Below are 16,362 nucleotides of genomic sequence, written 5' to 3'. Positions count from 1 at the left end.
CACAGTTCAGCTGTTGTGTTGCACTAAAGCTTGGTTTACACAAAGGAGTAGGTGGGATGGGATCTTAAGAATTATGACGCATACTAATGAATTACAGCTGTCATTCTGATCAAGATCAGATTATTAGAAATATGTTTGTGGTTGGAATCTTTTTCTCATCAGTAGAAGCTAATGTTGAGCTGAATCTATTTAATGAGTGTCAGTACACTACTTCTGTGTTCAAATTTGAGTTGGTTAATCTCATAGAAGAAATACAAGGTGAATTGTTGCAGAAGGAGAGTATCATCTGTCATTTGCATAGATAATTCTAATCTGTATGTAATTGGGAAAATATGGTTTGCTTAAGAACCACATTTTAGCAAAAGCTACATCTTTGTTTCTTACGCTAACAAACTGTCTTGTCTTTTGTGCTGCAGGCAATCCCAATAACTTACATGACAGCCCATCTCTAGTTGTGGATCAGCAAAGATGGACTATTTATCATTCCAAAGTCAATCTCCCAGCAGCACTAAATGATCCTAGGTTAGCAAAAAGGGAATCTGATTTCTTTACAAAAACATGGGGAGTGGACTTTGTGGACACTGAAGTCACGCCTTCATTCTACCTCCCACAGATCACCAAGGAACATTTTGCATCATACCAACAGGAAATCACTCCGGTAAGAACCTCCAATTAGGTGCACATAGTCCTAAGGACCAGGAAGAGATCCTTCTTCTAATCTGGTTGTCTCTGCTAGTAGCCTGTTGTATGGTTAGCTGATAATTAATTTGATTTTTCAGTGTTGGTTGTGTCTGCGTTAGACATTTCTGGTTTTATAATCTCAGAACCCATCATATGGAAAATACTCTCTAAATTGTCCTGAGGCAATTTCATGTTATTTTTAACTTCTCTTTCTGAGTACTGAGCTCTGCACTAGGACTTGCCATTCATATTTATTCTTTCTGGTCGTTAATCCTTTTTTTCTGTAAGGGCTGTTTAAGGATTGGGCTCTACAGTGCAACATAGTGTTCTCCATAGACCTGTGGATCAAATGACTACATGCAGCGAGGGTTGGAGATATTTTTTAGGACTCTTCAATCTAAACTTTGCAACATTTATACATGAACTTCTTAAACTATAAAGAGGCCTATTATCTTGATGATTTCTTTTGTAACAGGGAAGTGTAAGCTACATCTAAGGACACCAGGACCAGTAGGAGACTTCTACAATCTCTTAAAAATACTATTGTCAGTAAGTATGTAGTATTCTTTTTTTTTTTTTTTTTTGACTGAAAGAACATGTAGAAGTCTCCTGCTGTTTTCTGCTTCCTTGGTTTGTAACTTCCTTATTTTTTTTTTTTCTGGTTCAGAATTAGCTGCAGGAAGTGTTACTTGTGTAATTATAATTAAAGATCGTGGGAGGGAATTGTCTATAACTGAACTATTGCCTTTAACATATTCAGCATTTAAAATGTTTTAAGATTTTATTCTTTGAAATTAGTACTTCACACAGTGACTTCTAAATAAAAAAAGATTTTGAAGCTGAGCTGTGATGTAGCTTCTAGCATAAATCTGTTGGTGTTCTTTAGAAACAATTTCTCACCACTGTAATCCCTGGTGGTGTTGAAAATTCAAAGTTCAGCATGATGAAACAAGATATGTGGTTTCAGCAAGGTATTCATTAGTAATATGTGCAAGTAATTTCTACTTTCATCCAATTTGATTTAGCAATGAGAGAGGATTCTTTGTGTGTTAGTGTGATTTCTGGATTAGTCAGCAAATGAGTGTTTGTGTATGTAATTACAATTGATCTATGATAGGATATCATTATGTTATTACACCTCTTCAATAACTTCTGTGTTCATTTTCTCTTGAGATGTAAAGATACAGGAAAAAACAACACATCCACTATAGGCTGAAGTTTTTGGTACCTTTCACCTGGACAAACTTTGTCTGAGCTTACAAGGGAAAGAAAATACTGTGAACTTGCAGAATTATTTTGCATAATTTAGTTGCGTTTCACTAAATGTTTTTCTCCAAATAATCTGTGTTTTAAGCATCAGAATAACTCTTTAATATATTTTCTCTTCTGCAGAGAGAGAAAGTTCATGAAAGGTGCAAGAATATTTGTACTCCTAAAGATTCCTTTGACAGGACACTATTACACACTCACGGTACAGTCAAAGCCTTCTTTAGTCATAAAAAAGTGATGTCTTTTTGTATCAGTATGTTATAACATCAGTAGCAAGTGTTATGAATGTTAATCATCATTGATTCTATAATGTACTAATTGTCTCTGATGCTTGAGATCTTCATGTACAATAATAGCTCATGATTTCTTTGAAACAATAATTGAAAACTCAGACACGGTAGGCTTAGAAGTATTTGTGCCCACTGCTGACATTTTATAGGTCAAAACATTAGTGATACCTGCTTTTAAACATTTTCTTGGTATGTTTGGATTCATGGCAGGTCATTGTGGCCCTGGCAATGTTTTGTTTAACTGCTTTATGTTTTAAGATCCATTGAAACTGTTGCATCAAATTTGTATCACCTGTTGGATTCTCAGTGGAGAGCTGCAGTGCCATTCCTGTATCTCTGCCATGAGAGTCACGTCATGGCTGAGGTGGGAAATTGTATCTCTACAAAAAGATGATCTAGTCTAGACCATCTGCTCAAACCAGGGCCACCTATGGGAGGACAATGGCCAGTTGGGTTGTGAATCTCACAGATGGAAATTACATAATCTGTCTGGGCAACCTGTTTCACTGTTTTACCACCCTCTCAGTAGAAATACTTCCTTGTGTTCAAAGGAAATCTTTCACATATCAGTTCCTGCCCATTGCCTCCTGTCCTGGCACTGGGCACCACTGAGAAAAATCAGCTTTGTGTTCTTTGTGCACCCCCTCATCAGGTCTTTAAGCACACTGATCTCCCTTGGGCTTTTCCACCCTAAACAGTCTCTCCTCCTTATTTCTTGATCATCTTTGTGGCTCTTGACACAATTCACTCCAATATGTCTAGGTCTGCCTTGTGCTGGGGAGCTCAAACCTGCATGTGAAGGCTGAATTTCAGGACTTCATGAAATTAGTTCAACTAATTGAAAACTAGACAGGAGGGAAGGCAAGAGGCAAAATAAATTTAAAAAAAAAAAAAAAAAAAGACATGTAAAAGGAAAAGAAACACTCATAACTTGGAGACAAGTTTTTATTTTTTTATTTTAATTTACTTTCTCAAAAACGTTAGCATAAAAGGGTTCATTTATCAGTCCTTATTTGATAAGTCTTATCTATATCAATGTCTACAGGTTATACAGCAAAAAGGATTTGGTTGTTTACTCTTTCTGATCAAGTTATTTCAGTTGACTTTCTTCCTCCTCTTCTGTGCAAAAGTAAACCCTTCTGAGGGTTTTCTCTGTATTGGTGTTACTTTGGAATAACTGTTCCAGAATGAGTCTGTGCTGCATGCTGCAAAATCAAAGTGCCTTCTTCAGTCTTAGTTTAATCCATTTAAAATGAGTCTGAGTGTTTTTAAAAAGAGAAAATTACTGTCAGCAAAGTAACTGGGAGTTCCATGTGTAACTGGACAGTTCCTAGCAAAAGCAGCATTTGGTAAACTGAAGCTTGTGATTTTCTATAAATTCTGCTGTTACTGTTTCCTGTCTTCCTTCAACTCCATCTCACAAGACTTGACCTTTCACTTCTTTAAGAATTGGTTTGTCCAAAGGCTCCAAAGGAGGACAGCAGGATGATTCCAAGGTTGCCTTTTGAACTTCAATACAAATAAAGTGAAAAACAAATGAAGTAAAAACCAAAGAGAGCAGTGTGGGAGCTGATGCTGAGGTAGCACTTGCCATGTTGGTCGGGGTTGAGCAGACTGTCCAGCAGAGATATGGACTTGCTGCTTTTAAATTCCTCAACTTTTTTGTCCCCCAGTGTGCCCCCTGTTCATAGTGCCCTCTAAAGTAATTAATAAGGGTGGGACAGGGGATTTTGGCTGAAGCTCAAAAATCTGAATTTGCCTTTTCTTCAAGTTCTGCTGGGATATAATGAATTAACTCTTTTCCCAGCTCAACACTCACCCTCTGCCACTGTCAGGTTGGCATACTCCATGGGCATTAGTGCTGCTGTGCTGCTTGCTCATTGCTTGGGACCCTGGCCCGAGCCCTTGTTCATCCTTCTAGACAGTCATTGTGCACTCAGTCTCCAAGTGCTGTGCAAAAGTGATTATATGGGCAGCTTCAGTCCAAAGCATTAAAACTGGGGTGATGTTAGAAGGATCTTTTACTGGTCTTTGCCAGTGCACTAATGAATGTGAAGTGCTGAGTGGATTGCTTTGTATGGCTAACACTGACACTGCCAAAGCAGCCAAGTGCAAGCTCCTTTGAGTAGTCTAAGCATGAGACCTGAACTGCAAAGGACAAAAGAGCACTTCAAGGAATCAGAATATGTCAGGTTGGCAGGGACTTCAGAAGACCCTTACTGCAATTGCCATCTCAAAGCCAGTTCAGCTGAGGTCAGGCCAAGCCATGCAAAACTTTACCAAGAAAAATAGAAATAGCCAGAAAATATCTACAAATATATATCCAGAAAATCCCCAAAGTACCCAGCCCTTCTTGTCAGCCTGCTCCAATGCTTGATTGTCCTCATGTCATCAAAGTTCTCGTGTTCAGTCAGAAAGTTTCATTTCAGTTTGTAAGCCTGTTCCCCCTGTGTGAGGAATGTGGCATCGTTGTCTTGAAAACTTCCTCATGATTCACTTGTTCAAGGGAATAGTTTCCCGTTGTTTGCTCATGAATAACTACCTGTGTTTTGTTTAATTTTAGATAAATCCAGGACAGATCTGGAGCAAGTACCTAAGGTATGGCTTCTGTGCACTCTGAGCTGTTGTAAGGCTTTCTTAAAACAGTGAGAAAGTGTTGGATATATGCATGTTCTCTGTCCTTTGTAGAAATTTTGTCCTCACTGATGACTTGGGTCGATTCTCAAGAGGATCTGTAGTGCTCAGAATTGAAAGACTAAGGATGATTTGCTTTGTCTTTTTTTTTCTTTCTTTTTGTTTCCGTGGTGTCAGTTTTTCTCTTAAAATATAACACAAATACCATGATTTTTTTAATCTTTAAATAAATGAAGTTAAGACCTCAGAGCTGAGCAGAATTAGCCAGTCTAGGAGGAAAGGAAAACTGAAGAGTTTGAGAAAAGCTTAAATATTGCCTGGTGTACAACTCAGCATTAGGTTTAACTGCTTGAATCCTTGATCAAGGGTATAAGCATAGAGTATATATGATGTGGGTTTTTGTGTCAGGTTGACAAAAGACACAGCTCCAGATTCCCTTTTAGTCTGAATAATTTTTTTATAGGTACAGTAAGAAGTCAGAGTATTAATATGGGTCAGCATCTCTGTGCCAGTTGTGTAGGCTGAGACTTGAGTAGCTGTCACTGCAGTGTTTAAGGTGTAGGAAACAAGAATGCTTGAGTGTGGTGTGATGCTTCAGTCTGTGTTGAACCTTTTAAAATTACACTTCATAAATAAAAGGAAGAGGCTTCTACTGCCTCCTGTAAGCTCGAGGTATTCTCAAGTATAAATAATGTTATCAGAGAGAATTTTAGATTAATAGTTCTCCAGGAGGTGTGATGAATGTTACATGTTACTTACTGACTCTTCCTGTGCTAAGCATGGTTGCTACATCCTGGTTAAAGGGTGTCAGCTTGAGGCTCTACTGCCTCCCAGGGAACACTTGCTGCACCCTGACAGCTGGCTGGGTCATCAGCCTCTTAGGAGCCGTGGCCCCAGGAATGAGCAGATCTGCAGCAGGATGCCCTTGTTAGTGAAGAAGCTTTGCTCAGATCCTTGAGAGGGCCCACCTGCACTTCAAAGCTGCCTACATTTGCACACTCAAGGCATTTAGATCATCTCAGGTGGTTGAATACATATGTAATTTTGGAGTTTTGACTTTCAGGAAGATAAGACTTTGTGAGATCACACTAACTTTTAAAGTACATTGGTTGTAAGGTCTGAAATGAATCCGTTTGCCTGGATAAATTAAAGTCTGGATTCTGAAATCAACAAATGAGGTCTCCGTTAGCTTAAAGAGACAGGAGATATGTTTAACTGGGGCAAAAAATATAGGGGTGAGTGAGGCACATTTATTTCTTTTGTTTTTCTGTTTCAGATTTTTATGAAACCAGATTTTGCCTTGGAAGATTCCTTAACATTTAATGCCGTTTTACCATGGTCTCATTTTAGTACCGCTGGTGGAAAAGGAAATCGTGATGCAGCTTCCTCCAAGTTACTTCAAGAAAAGGTACAACTTGGACAAAAGTTGTGGTTATCCATCAGTGCTGGTGGATACTGCAAAGGACCTCCATGGCTCCTGCTGTGTAGTGTTTCTTGAGACATCATTGTGGGCTTTGCTATTTCTCATTTTACATCAGGCTGCAGATTGTTAGTCAGTCATGCAGGAAGCATCCTACTGAAAAAGAACTTTTTTCCCTTCTCAGTAAATCTATCAAATCTATAAAAAAAGAATTTGTATATGATGTGACAGCTGGCTCTTCACAACAGCTGTATCTTACTGAAACAGCTATATATTGAGAACTTCAGGGGTGTGGAGTAGTTTTCTTAGGGAGGAAGAGCAGTTCTGTGAGAAGGCAAAGCTGGATTGCACAGGTTGTACACTGTGTAAGGCTGTTATTTTCCAGCATCTCAGGAATATTTCAGATTCAAGGCGCTGTGATTTCTGTACTAAAAGCAATACAAAACCCTATGCTGGTTGTGCTTTAGGAGATTCCTCTTACTTTTGTTGCTGTCTGCACTGACCTGTTTTTGCATTTCACAAAGGAGAACATGAAAGCAGAGCTGTTTCTTTCATATTGGAAACAGAAGGCTCTTAGTAATTTCTATCTTTTTTTGCTAGTTATGTAGTCATACTATCGAAAATCTCATAAGTCATCTTTACAGTACAAATACCCATAAAATGCTTTTAGAAAATCTGAGTAATTTCGAAGTCTGTGGGGCACATTAGGAAAAAAATAACATGAGATTGTCTGGAAGGTGTTTCCAAATTTCTGGGAATTAGTCTTCCTGCTCTCCTGCCAGCTCAGGAAGAGACAGGCTCTGCTGGAGGGAGCTCAAAGGTTCGTTAGGTTGTCCTCAACACCTAAAGTTGGAGGAAGGCTTCTTTGGAGTTTTCTGGGGCAGTTGCTGTCTGAAGATGATAAAGCAATGTCTGGCATATGCTGTGAACTTCCCAAAATGTGCCTGGCAGCAGCAGGATGGACACTCAGGAGGTGCCACTGATGCAGAGGAGTGAAAACACTGCTTCGTATGACTGAAATTAGCCTGAACTTTTTTTTTCTTTTTTACTTTTTAAAGCCTCTGAACTGCACGAGGTTTACACTTTTCAAATGTAAATACACACCCTGCTGCCATAATTGTCCCTAGCTCCAGGCACCATTTTCCAACAGGATTTTGAAAACCTTGCCTTAAGCAGATCTGCTTACAGCCTCTTGGACTGCTGTTGATCTACTTCAAAAATTTCCTCATGATGTTTTCTTCTTCATCTCCTCCCATGTGTTGCCCTACATTGGGACTGTAAGCTCTCTGAGGCAGGTGCTGTTTGCTCTGTTTATTCTACCTTGTTTAGCATAGTGAAGGGACTTGGGGCATCTGGTTGGTACAATCACATAAATAATTATTTGTAATAGCCCTTTCTCTGATCCCTGTGTCAGAGTCTGTCTTGGCTTTCCCTGTGGCTAGGTGTGTCACAGCTGGTTGGTGGAGGAGGCTTCTGATTAAATTAGATGGGAAAAAAAAAAAGGTGAGTTTGCATATTGTATAAATCCCAAGTGTATCCATAGGAAGCAGTATAAAAATAACTCCAAGAAGGAAATATTCTCAGCTGATTTCCTTTCCATCTCTGGTTGGCCTTTTGGAATTCAGCAGGAGGTTTGAATGCTCGGCACCTCTGAGAAACCAGGTCATCTGAGTATTAACATTCAGATGAGCATCCTAAAGTCTCAGTCCTTTGAGTTTGCATATTCAGCATAAGCCAGAACACCGAGCTTTTACAATCAAAAAATCAGGCCAACGCAGTGGTCTGGTAACTGTTGGACACAGAGAATTTGGATTTCAGGTTCTGAACATGTAGGTGTACCCTGTCTCTGGGAATCCAACCGTGCCAGCACACAGGAAATAGGCTTAGTACTAATTCCAGCTGGCTGGCAAAAGTACAACTGCAGCCAGAGGTACCCTGGAGATTTTTGTACAAAGAGGGTACTACAGCTTTTTAAATAAGCAGAGCCAACCATACCAGTGGTGTGTCCTCAGATATAGTGGCTGCATCTTTAGCAGTTTCAGTGACCCAAATTTCATAGCATATCTGCATGTATATACTGTTGGTTCCAAGCCAGTATCCAGAGGTGTTTCCTGGTTATTGTCCATATTCTATGGCCAGTGTGCAACCATGTGGTACAAAACTTTGGATATTTGAGATCTATTTGCTTTTCTTTCTTTTTATTTTCAAGCAGGAAAGGCATCAAATCAGCCCTCCCACAGTGATTTTAAGTTAATTTAAAAAGAAGTCGTTACAACAACAAAGAAATTTAACTTCTATTAGCAAAATTTCCTCATGACACAATGAGACAAGTACTCTGAAAGTGTATTTGTATGGTGATAAAGCTTCCAGACCACAACAATAATGTTGGTTTTTCCTCTTCCCTCCTCTTCCCAGCTGAGCCATTATCTGGACATTGTGGAAGTCAATATTGCTCATCAGATTTCTCTCCGCTCAGAAGCATTTTTTCATGCAATGACCTCTCAGCATGAGTTGCAGGACTACCTCAGGAAAACCTCCCAGGCTGTAAAATTGCTTAGAGAGAAAATCTCTAAAATTGATAAAGTAATGTGTGAAGGATCGCTTCGAGTTTTAAGACTGTCACTCACCAGAAATAACTGTATAAAAGCATACAATAAACTGAAGTTAATGGCTACTGTACACCAAACACAGCCCACAGTACAGTTGCTGCTCTCCACTTCCGAGTACGTTGGAGCTTTGGACTTAATAGCAACAACACAAGAGGTGTTACAGCAAGAACTTCAAGGTATTCACAGTTTCCGGTAGGTAACCATGTAGGAAATACATAAAATGCAGAGCTGGAATGTGTTGAGCACATTATGTTGGCTGAAGGGATTTGTTCTACCTTTGTTCATTCATTCATTCATAGAGGACCTAATACAGAAGGTATAAAATGTAAGTGTGGCATAAGCAGTGTGACTAATGCCTTTGCCAGAGATGGTTTGGGGTTTTTTTGGAGCAGGATGAACTTGTGACATATAAATGCTTTGTCCTCTGTTCTGGTTTACAGATGTTTTAGGGGTGCAGAGATGAGAGCAAAGCTGTGGCTGGACTTTCCTCTTGCATGGCTTCTAGCTGAGAGGTGTTTTCCACTTGGGGGTCTGCAATCCTCCTGCAGGCAGCACCCCAGGGATGGGTCCTTGGGCCCATGTGACTGACCTGGGCTGGAGTTGTTAAGGGAGCATGCAGGAGTGTTAATACAGTAGAATCCTTCTAGCTGATGTAAAAGAAGCTATCATAAGATACAGACAGTTTAAAAGTGGTGCATGCAAAGCTGCCAGTGTGGCATGATGCAGAAGCAGTGTGTGGTTAAATCAGATGCAAGGCTTGCATCAGCCAGCTGAGGAGCTGTGTGCTAAGTTTTCTAAGTCGGTGCTGGGTGAGGGGTGGTTTGTTTAGAGGTTATATGGTTCCTGCAGCCCAGTGGCCCACAGATTGCATAATGGAAGCATGGTTGCTGCTCAGTAACTGCAACATGAATGTTCAAAACTTTATGTAGCTACTGTTGTTGTCCATCTCTTCTGTTGAGTTCCTAACACCCTTTTTAGCTAGTCTGGAAATACACTCAAATTTTATGTAGAAAAGATCTCAGGAAAAAAGTACTAGAAAAAAAAATTAAAAGAGATAATAAATTATTTAGATAAAGTTGTTGTGTTTTTGTTAAAAAATCTAGAAACAGATTATCTAAAAAGTGTAACGTGGCTCTCTTCAGAGACCTCAGTGCAGTTTGTTCTCTTTAGTGTTCCTGCTGTCAACCACTTGATTCTGGTGCACCACCCTTGACTGAGTCACCTGTGTATTGACCTTGGTGACAAGTCAGTGCTGTTCTGCAGCCCTGTGACAGCATCACTCAGAATCAGCTGTGTTTTGCAGCTGGGTAACATATGTGTTCTGTCACCAGAGAGTGCTGTTCTCCTGTCCTTATGGTTGATTGACATGATGTCCCAAGAATGTGTCATTGCTTCAAAATTACCCTCAGGCGTGGAACATATTTGCAGGTAGATAATCATCTTGTCTGTAAAGAGTAATTTCTATGAGTACAGCTTAGCTGTGGTTGTTTTGGTAGTTACAGACAGTGATGTGAGTGGGAACTGTCCTCTCTGCTTTGGACAGTAGAGGCTTGAGTTAAGGGCTGCCTAAGTCATGTACCCCACCAGAAATGCAAGTGCAGTTGAGAAGCCCAGCACAGTTTCCAAATCTCACAGTGGCCTGTGTATATAGCTTGTGTGAAGAAATAATGTGCAGCAGGAAGATGGAAGTCTTGATAAAACTTCTCAGTAGAAAGTTGTGTTTCTAAAAATAAAATAGGTGGCAAGCACATATTCTTCAGCTTTTCCCAAGAAATACCAAAGGGATCTTCTTGCTTTATTCTGAGCAAGAATGATGCAGTTGTCAAGTAGTTGAATACCTGGTTTATTTTTTAACAAGAAACTTCTAAAGCAGTAACACATTTTTTAAATAATTACTATTTGTTTACTAAATATCTGATGGAAAAAACCTCCCCAACATCTTGTTTTAGTGTTGCCCTGACAGCTTGTAGAATTTGGTGTTTTCAATTGAGTCCTGTCAGAATCATTTAGTACCAAGCAGCAAGAAAACTACGCAGATCGTCAGTTAATTTTCCCTTGTCATACTGTATGCAGAGAAAAATGTAGTTTGTTTCTAGTTGTAGCAAAAAATGAAAAAACCATAAAGGTTGTGTGAAGTAATATTGGTGTCTTTAGTTTGGGTTCATGTCACTAATGATGTATATCAGTTTTAACTGCTTGCTACTACTCTAGGATAGAATTAAGGTTTTAGAGCTCTAACCTTTTCAAGTTCACCCTTTTAATTGTACAGAAGAAAGCTAATGTGTTAACTAACTTAAAAATCTGTGAAAACACTTTCTGCATCGTTTTCACAGTCCTTGTTGGGGTGATGGAGAGACAGTCATTTTATTTGTTTGTGGGGGGGAGTTCGGGTTTTTGTTTTGTTGTTGTTTTTCTTTTTTCACAGGTATGCTGGCAAGCCACACTGGTATAGTATTTTATACAGTAAAACACAGACACATGGAAAAATAGTTCTCATTTGTGTATTGTTACCCTGCAGTCACCATTTTACATGATAGGGTTGTCATATTCAGTATTCATTGAAGGGATCTGATGCATGAGTGGTACCTGTGAAGAGATAATTACCGAGGTGTTTTGCTGGAGTGAGAATTAAGGTTTGACTTGTTCCTGAATGTTTCAGGTTGGAGGGGTTTTTGTGGCTGCTAGGGACTAGAACCTCTTAGACAAAGTGGTGAGGGCAGGTGCTGGGTGAGAGCTGTTGTTGGATGTTTCCATAGCTGGGGTTTGAGAGGACAGGTTTTGGTGTGTTTCAGTGCAGTTCAGTACAGGTACAGAAATAATGTACCAAGGAGCATCTTCACCCTTACCTCAGAAAGAGCCTTTGTGTTGTGTCTCATAGTCCTGCAGTCAGTTTTGCAACTCCAGTTATAACAATCTTTGGGATTGTTTTCCTGTTGTGTTTGTTCTGAAATGCCCATGATGCAACTGGCTTGGATTTTCTACAGACTATTTTTGCTTAAATTAGATACTTGAAATATGTCTGCTTTGTCCATTCCAATGCCTTATTGAGCAACAGTTTCAAAACCAGGTACATCCCTGGTCATCTTGAAATTAAAGTAAATAAATTAATCTGCTTAACTCAGATCCAGCAAGATTCATGGACTTCAGCTCAGTGCTGGCCATGTGGATTTCTGCAAGGAGGAGGAGCCAAGAGTCATAAGCTATGATAGCAAAGGATCCAGCTACACCAGCACTGAATGAAGGCCATGTTCATCACCCCCCATTTTGTATCTAGACTTCTCTAAAATATCACAGCTCCTCTTAATTCTCACTTGCAAAGTGTCTGTGTTTGTTTGTTTTTGTTCAAAGGCAGTCTGATTTTTAGAGATACTTGTTCCCAGCTGTTAGTGGAAGTTGGAAAGCCTGGAGTGTTTGACATCTCAGAAGTTCTCACTTTTAAAGGGTGGTTGACATTTCTGATGTGAGAAATTCCCTTGTGGTTCTGTATGACAACAGTCTGCAAAATATGGTTTAAAGTCTCCCATTCGTGGGAAAAACATTTTTCATTTAGAGTAGCATAAAAATTGGCAAGTTTAAAAACTCCTATGTGTTCTCTGAAAGCCATCCTGTCATGTGAATTTAATCTGTGACCACATCAAAAGCTCAAATGTTTGAATTAGAAGAACTTGGGGACTGATGATCTAAGGAACTTGACAAGCAAAAGAAGTATTCCTTCTTTTTGCCACCTTTATACTGACAAGTACTGAGTATTCTTAGTTCTGGTTTACCTCATTGGGCACAGAGGTACTTGGCACCTTCCAAAAAAAAAAAAAAAAGAAAAGCCCTACTTCCAAATTTTATCCTCCATCAATATTCAAGTCCATATGTTTTGGTGTAAGGTGACAGTGCCTCTGAAAAATGCATGATTTCAGCTGCTTTGAGGAGTGAAAGATTGGAGCCTCCCATTAAGCCAGCGTTGATTGCATGGAAATTTCCTGCTGGGTGGTTATTTTCTTCATCTGTGAACTAATGATTCATTTTCAGGTTGATTATTTAGCTCATATCTCAATGGCTGTTTTTCTTAGGCATCTTGGCTCACAGCTTTGTGAACTGGAAAAGCTGATAGATAAAATGATGATTGCAGAGTTTTCAACTTATGCTCGCAATGATTTAAATAGACCCCTAGAAGATGATTGCCAAATTCTAGAAGAGGTATGTCTGTTATTGAAATAAACTGTCTCATGAATATGTTTGCATCTTTAACATACTTAATTAGCACCAACTAATTCACTCAGGTCCCTAGTAGCAACACTGTAATTTTAGACTATTTATCTTCTTATCCACACTGCTCCCTGCCCATTTATTTTTGTGCATGGTAAGATTGAATAATTCTAATTAAACTGTGAACTGCAATCCAGGCCCACTTTATTTTTTCAAAATAATCAGTTTTTTCTCTGATTAAATGTATACCGAGTTCACTTCATGAACCTAAGCCATGTAAGGCTGCGTAATGTCTTTTCCATGTAAGTGGAAAAGAACATGGACTCTCAACAACTAGGTTGTAAAATTTCAGTTTTGCAATGAAAGCTGATATTTACAAGTTGTTCTCATTCTGTCTCCCCATGTTTTTTTGGGTTCTTATACCAAGCATATGCAAGCTCCATTCACAATACAGATATAGTTATATATTCTTCATTCCTCTGAAGATTATGAACATACAAAGATTAAGCTATTGTGGTTGCTTTCTAGCCCAGAAAATATTTTTCTGGGTTTTGCCTGTAGGGCTCTTTAGTAATTGCTAGAGCCTATGACCTGTTCAGCCTTGTTTAATCCATTTCATGAGATCTAGTGGTTGGCAGTAGCACTACAGTGCTCCCATTTCTGCCCTGTGTTTCTTGCCCTCTGTGCTGCAGCGTGCCAGCCTCTCACTCTTAGTGTCAGTCTTGCTCAGGATCAGGAAACTCACTCATGGTTAGAAATATCCACAGGTTTAAGAACCTGTGAATGAGCCCAGTTGAGGAATTGGCAGGAAAGGGGGTGGAAGAAAGAGGCTCAGCTGGTATTGCCACAGGGAACTTTTTTTGTATAGGCAAAGCTTGGCATTAGTCTGGAGGAATTGGATTGACTTAAATGCTGTTCACTGTGTGCTTGATATATGAACTTCCTTACTGCTGTGCAATTTCTTAAAATTGTTTCTTGTCTTCACCTTGATATTTTTCATGTGTGTTTTTTTTAATTTTCTTTTTTCTTGATAGGAGAGACTTGTATCTCTAGTATTTGGACTTCTAAAACAAAGGAAGCTGAATTTTTATGAAATATATGGAGATGAAATGATTAATACTGCAAAGAATATAATTAAACAGGTAAGACAAACATTCCTAATGTACCCGACGAGCTTTCCTCTACCCCTTGCATATATTATTTTAGTCATTAGAACAGCTCTGATGAAATTTTTTGGTGTCTGATGGTCTCTCAGAGCAGCTGAGCTTGCAGATAATTAAGGGCTCCCTGAAGCACAGAGGCGTTTGCAAAATAACTTTTGGAAGGTGTAGGTAACATAAGCTCCCTGTTTTCTTTGTAAAATTAACATTATTGTGAACTTTCCCTTCTCTTAATATGTGACTCTCCAAAATAGTAGAGTTGTGTCATAACACTACATTTCATTAAAAACCCACAACAAAACATACACTCCAAAACCACACTAAAAACCTCTCCCCCTCAACACATTGTAAAGCAAAGCCCTCAAGTTCTTGGTGTAAACACCTAAAGGAGAATCAAAGAACTTGCCAGTTTAAACAAATGAATTCTCTGCAAATGGCACAGAAAATATTTCTTGCCTTAATGTTTAAGACAGACCTAGCACAGGCACATGATAAAAGGTTGGAAAATATCCTTGCCTTTCTCTGAGAGCGCAAGGTGAAGTAATGGAGAAGGTAGAAGTGCTTACCTTTAAAAAAAGCTTAAATTAAGCCCCAAATCCTTTTTTACATTGGTGTGGTGGTTTGCCATTTAGGGCAGGGTATCTTTCAAGCCAAAAAACCTTATTGATAAAACCAACTGAAACCAATAATTGAATAAATTTCAGATTACTTCTTTGGGGGAAATACATTGGCTAATTTCGATAGTGACATGACTTTTGTTGGCAAATAGATCTTAGGCTGAACTTAGGGTTTGTGTTTGGTACTTTCAGTTTTACTCACCTTGTTTGTCCCCATATTGTGTGTTGTTTTTTTTTCTCTAGAGATAGGTGATTATTTAAGGAGTTATGCTCTGATATGCTATGAACTCCCTCTGATTTGTATCTCAAAGGCTGGGAGATAGGTGCTGAGTAAGGGCATCTCCTGTCCTCATAGAATAGTCTGCAGTTCACAGCTGGATTGTGAACTGGGTTGGGAACCCAGTTTTTAAAAGTTTGGATTTGGTTTTTTAATACTGTTTGAAGGTTTTTGTTTTAAGCCCAGACTTGGCTGTTCCAATCCCTTTCACATTTCAGCCCCATGGTTCTGTTGATCTGGTTGTACAAGGTGGAAAGGCCTACATTGCTAGTAAATAAAAAAAAAAAAAAAAGAATCAATAACAGCAGGATAAAGCTGTTCACCTGCCTTTTTCCACTGGCTTTTCACTAGCCTGTATCAGCAGTCATAAGGAGACTTTTTTTTTCCCTTCAGATTCTTTATTTGATCATATAATAGACAGGTAGCACTTCTAGTTTTCTGCTCATTCTCAGTCTCGAAATGCTTTTCCCATTCTGCTGGGAAAATGTAGGTTGGATTTTTCAGCTTTCCCCTTTGCTTAATAATAGAAAATGTTTAATCAAATTTGAGTGTATATTTCTTTCCATGAAAGCAAATAGGCAGGATTTGAGTATTCTTGTGTGGTTTGTGCAGTGCTTTTGTATGATGGCCCATTGTCTCAACTCTTAGGGGTACTTTTCCTTAATAAAGGAAACTGTTTTCTTGCCACACCTCAAATATGCTTCCTCTTCAAATGCATTGCTGGGCTGTTTTGGTCTGTGAATTTTAGTAGGTTTTTGTTGCCAGGCAAGTGTAAAAGCAGAAGTTTGTAAGTACTGAGCACACTGCATAGTTTAAGAACAAGGTTCTGTTCTTCTTCAGAAGCTTCTGTACTGACCACCATTATTCAGAACACAAGTAAAACCCATGTAGCTTGAGATGGAAGCCCTCAGTCACCACTGGGATTGTACAGACTTGCTTAAAGGCAGGATGAGTTCACACTCTACCACTCATTTGTTCAGTTTATTGACTGGCATTTGGGAGAAAAGCCCTTTTTCAGTCTGAGTGGAGTTGATTGGTACCTTGGACTTACAAGTAATGGGAAAAGAGATCAGTGAAATGGCTGTAAAACTGTAGATGTGTTTGGAATGAAAATTGATTGTACTGGGGACCTGAAGAAGCTGGCCAGTTTTGTATGCACCAGCTACTTTGGGGGGTTTCTTTTTTTAATTTTTTTTTTTGTTGTT

General features: G+C 39.1%; 1 protein-coding gene across 7 annotated transcripts in view; it reads left to right on the top strand.

Annotated features, from left to right (window-relative positions):
- Nucleotides 1-16,362, top strand: part of VPS54 (VPS54 subunit of GARP complex) — a 47,142-nt gene that overhangs the window by 9,410 nt on the left and 21,370 nt on the right. For 3 of the 7 annotated variants that reach the window (XM_086879164.1, XM_086879165.1, XM_086879166.1), the window contains 7 exons: nt 417-658; nt 2,074-2,152; nt 4,804-4,838; nt 6,151-6,282; nt 8,710-9,095; nt 12,968-13,094; nt 14,138-14,245. In XM_086879164.1, the coding sequence (XP_086735290.1) occupies nt 417-658; nt 2,074-2,152; nt 4,804-4,838; nt 6,151-6,282; nt 8,710-9,095; nt 12,968-13,094; nt 14,138-14,245 (1,109 nt within the window). The remainder of the gene's footprint in view (nt 1-416; nt 659-2,073; nt 2,153-4,803; nt 4,839-6,150; nt 6,283-8,709; nt 9,096-12,967; nt 13,095-14,137; nt 14,246-16,362) is intronic. The other 4 variants (XM_086879169.1, XM_086879170.1, XM_086879167.1 and 1 more) reach the window with 2 other exon arrangements.

This window comes from Cyanistes caeruleus, chromosome 2 (assembly GCF_971803275.1).
Source record: "Cyanistes caeruleus chromosome 2, bCyaCae1.hap1.1, whole genome shotgun sequence".
Lineage (NCBI taxonomy): Eukaryota > Metazoa > Chordata > Aves > Passeriformes > Paridae > Cyanistes > Cyanistes caeruleus.
Note: the sequence above shows the minus strand (reverse complement) of the source record. Positions and strands in the feature narration are given on the sequence as shown.